Here is a 4,293-nt window from a genome sequence, read left to right on the forward strand (position 1 = left end):
TTCTGTGATTATGGGAATTGTATGCAAGGAGATATTATTAGGGATACATCAAAGTAGGGTGCAAACATAGCACCAAGAATTGGTCAATCCTTGCTCGGCTCCGGAGTCTATTAACCCCGAAGTCAAAATTAGGGTTCCTCTTTATATTTAACCATATCCTCCCTGAGAATATAAAAAACTTGTCATCAGCATCCCAGTTTGAAGCTGATTAAATAGGGGCAACTGTCGTACCCCAAAATTTGACTATTCTTCTTTGCTTTTTTCAGCTAACTCAGAGTTTAGATTATTGATATGTCGAGAGTCCCATACAAGTTATTTGTTAAAATCCAATGACCTAAAAAGTCAAAGGGATCTTTTTGACTCTTTATAAGTTTTGATCTCATCATACTTTAGTTGCTATTTTTGAGCTTTTCAGGATATAATTTTAATTTTTGTTTAATATATAGTTTCAATTAATTAACTAATTAGGATAACATATAATCCTTACTTTAGAAAAGAAATTAGGACTAACCAGAAAAATATTTAGAGTAGGATTATTATTAGTTAGAATTTGATTATGATTAATCAGTAAAGTTAAATAATTCATTAAGTATTTAAATTACATTATTTTTAGTGGAATTTCATTTTGAATAATTGAAATTGGCCATTTGGTTGAGAACAAGGAGTACAAGCATGAGGTCATGGGTTTGAGTTGAACATTTTTCACATTTTAAAGTTTTTTACTTTTTTTCACAAAGTTGTTTTTTTTAATTTTTTTTCATTTTTTCATTTTTTTTAAAATTAATTTTCGTTTTTTCTTTAATAGTTATTTTTAAAAAATTTATGTTTTATTTTTTCTCTTTTATTTAATAAAAAATATAAAAAATTTAAAAAATATCAAAAGTATATAAATTAATTGTGTTTTATCATAATTAATTCATTTTCCTATAAATAGGACTATTTTTTCTCACAGATAGGGGAGAAAACACATATACTAACACCACACTTCATTCACTTAAAGATCCGCAACTCTGATCTAAGCCTCAACCCTCATTAAGAGTTATAAGGAATTCAAGGCAAAAAGATAGAAAGAAAGAAAAAGGAACTGCTTTTTGCGCAAAACCAAAGAGGATAATTTTTTGAGATAAAAAACTAGGGATAAGGGATACAACACTTGGGTTTATATAATTACCTTTTAATTTATTTTCTTAAATAAATTAATAATTATATTTTTGCAAATAATTAAATACGATAATTTTGGGAATAATATGGAATAAAGTTATGGGATAAAATCCTAAGGGTTTAAAGGATAAAAATTTATGGGATAATTATGAGATGATTAAAGATAACTTTAGGATAATTTTTTGGACAATAAATAGGGATACATTTTTAGGGTTTTAGGGATAAATAATTAGGGATAAGGGATATAATACTTGAGTTTTGAGATGATTTTTGGGACAATAAATAGGGATACATTTTAGGGTTTTAGGGATAAATAATTAGGGATAAGGGATATAATAATTGAGTTTATATAATTACCCTTTTTTTTCTTAAATAAATTAATAATTATATTTTTAGAAATAATTAAATGGGATAAAATTCTATAAACAATTTTTAAGGATAAAAATAAAGGATAAATCAAGGGACAAAAACAAGGGATAAATCAAGGAACAAAAACAAAGGATAAATCAAGGGACAAACATCAGGATAAGGGACAAAAATGATATTATATAAACCCTAAGAATTGTTAAAATAACTATATATATATATATATATATATATATATATATATATATATATATATATATATATATATATATATATATATATATATATTTTTTATTTATTTATTTTCTTAAATCAAAATAGTTAGATTTTTTTTAATCAAATCAAAAGGGATAAGTCATATAAATATATAATATTTATTTTTATAAATAAATTAAGTATTATTTTTTTTTGTAATCAATAATGGAGATAATCATGAGATAAATCTCTAAGAAAATTTTAGGGTTTAAAGGATAAAAAAAATTAGGGCTAAGGGATATAATATTTGGGTTTATATAATTAACCTCTTAATATTTTTATTAAATAAATATATAATATTATTTTTCTTAAATAAATTAATAATTATATTTTTGCAAATAATCAATTGGGATAAAATCAATGTAAATTCACCTCAAACTATAAGTCCTATGTCCTAGTGCATTGAGATATTTTTCAAAATCAATTACTTCTATGCTCCCGATGCGTGAGAACTTTCAAGGGATAAAAACAACCAACCACTAAATACTTTTAAGACGAACTACGGGGCTTTGACCCTTTAATAAATTTCAGGGTACGTAGTCATAGAGTTGTAAGACTCTAGCGAGTATAATAATAAAAAAAACAATTCTTAGGTCTTCCCTTATTAAAATAATAAAATATTTTTATAAATAAATAAATAAATAATAAATATTAAAACAAACATTCCTTAGAAACACATAAACCCTAAAATTAAAGGAGGATCTCGTTGAGTACAATGGAGGCAAGAGGTGTCTAACATCTTTTCCCTTATTTAATTGACTCCCGAACCTAACTCTGTCATTTTTCCAGTCGCAAGAGCAAATATATGTTATTTCACTTACAATCAATAAGGATTATTCCCTATTTATAAAGTTGAGTTTCCTTGCTCCTCAAGCAAAATCTAAAATACATAATTTTGCTAACACTATAAAATTGGATCTAAGTAAAAATTCATATTGAGATTAACTCTTCAACACTTCGACACTTATATGTTTCAACACATTCTTATTTCTGTCGAACAACCTGCTTCGACAAAAGGAATTACAATTCAATATATATGATATTGGCATAATTTTAATGTGTCCATAAGAGATAAAAATATTATAAAAAAATTAAGACAAAAATATTATAAAAATTAAAAATAACAAAAGTACATTCATATTATTTAAAACAAAACAAGTTAGTAAATTTAAGATCAAAGTTTCTATAGGATCTCATGAAAATCAAGCACATGAGTAAAGTTTTTAGAGGATTGCAAAACTCTCATCTAATTCTAGATTAAAGTACGGTAAAAAGTCAGAATTTTCTGGAGAGTTTTGGTGGCCCAGATTTTCATCAGACTCATTGAGTTTAGGTATCTTATCTTTGGAATCAACTTTTGATTTTGCATCAACATTACTATGCTTCTTTTTCTTTGACCTGGCACGTCTATTCTGAAACCAATTATATACATTGCTCTCTGAAATCTTCCCATGCTCGCTTAAATCAACAGTTATCTTTTTAATCGTTTCCTTGTTTGGAGCCTCTGGATTAGCCGCATATATTTTCTCCAAAGCTTGAACCTGGGAAATTGTCGGTTTCCAACGTTGCTTCGAACTTAATTTGTCGATTAATCTTGAGTCACAAAACATTCTCATTCTAGCCCCTAACAATTCAAACGAAACATAAATTAATTTATAATAAATTTAAATTTAATTACGAACTTGAAAAGAGTCTCTCTGACGTTAATAAAGGCATTCTACCATTAGTGAGATGTTGGCGAGAAGAGGAGTGTGTATGCCTTTGAATGAGTTGTTCAGAGATGTATGTGTATACTGCGATTTGTTTTCGAAGAGTTTCGACTTGTTCATCAGTCATTCTAAATTTCTCATTACAACAATGCATATCAAAATTCTCCATCTCTTTCTATTTCTGCAAAATCATTATTTGTTATCTTCAATTTATTCAAAAGAAAACAAAAGTTAAAAACAAATAAAACCTTAAACCATTAGCATGAAGACACTATTGTGGCAGAAAGAAAAAAGGAAGGTATACTTACAAAGAAGAAAGAAACACTAATGTCAATTTACATGAGGTAAGGGGAATTTTTATATTCACAATTTTATGAAAATCTTTTTTAAATTAAACATTTTATAGATTTGATTTGATTTGATTTTAAAAAAATATTGTTTTGTTACTATTTGAAAAAAGAGCAGATGATTAATCAAATATTGGATTTATTATTCAGAAGTTATTTCTTAAAAAATTAAATGTTTGTAGGATTTGCGCATAAATAGGTTTATCAAAAGTTTTATCAAAGAATTTAATTTTAGGTGTTATGTCATATTTTGATTTAATTATAAATTATAAATAGATTAAAACACCTCAAAATAATAAGGCAACAAAATATTTGTTGAATTTTTTTAATGAACTCGGTTTAAATTTGATAAAACTATGAATTTTAGTTTAAAAAATTGGAATAAACTTAATTATGTATACTTCAATAGTATTTTTAATTTTATGATATATTTATTAATATTTTATTTGTTTGTT

The 4,293-nt window shown here is 25.5% G+C and overlaps 1 protein-coding gene across 1 annotated transcript; it reads right to left on the reverse strand.

Moving 5' to 3' along the window:
* Positions 1 to 3,005: 3,005 nt before the first annotated feature.
* LOC127131731 (WUSCHEL-related homeobox 8) lies at positions 3,006 to 3,618 on the reverse strand. Its single transcript, XM_051060650.1, has 2 exons — positions 3,504 to 3,618; positions 3,006 to 3,406 (listed from the first exon to the last, which is right to left on the reverse strand). The coding sequence occupies exons 1-2, from the start codon at positions 3,616 to 3,618 to the stop codon at positions 3,006 to 3,008; spliced, it is 516 nt and encodes a 171-aa protein (XP_050916607.1).
* Between the last annotated feature and the right edge of the window lie 675 nt (positions 3,619 to 4,293).

This window comes from Lathyrus oleraceus, chromosome 3 (assembly GCF_024323335.1).
Source record: "Lathyrus oleraceus cultivar Zhongwan6 chromosome 3, CAAS_Psat_ZW6_1.0, whole genome shotgun sequence".
Classification (NCBI taxonomy): Eukaryota; Viridiplantae; Streptophyta; class Magnoliopsida; order Fabales; family Fabaceae; genus Lathyrus; species Lathyrus oleraceus.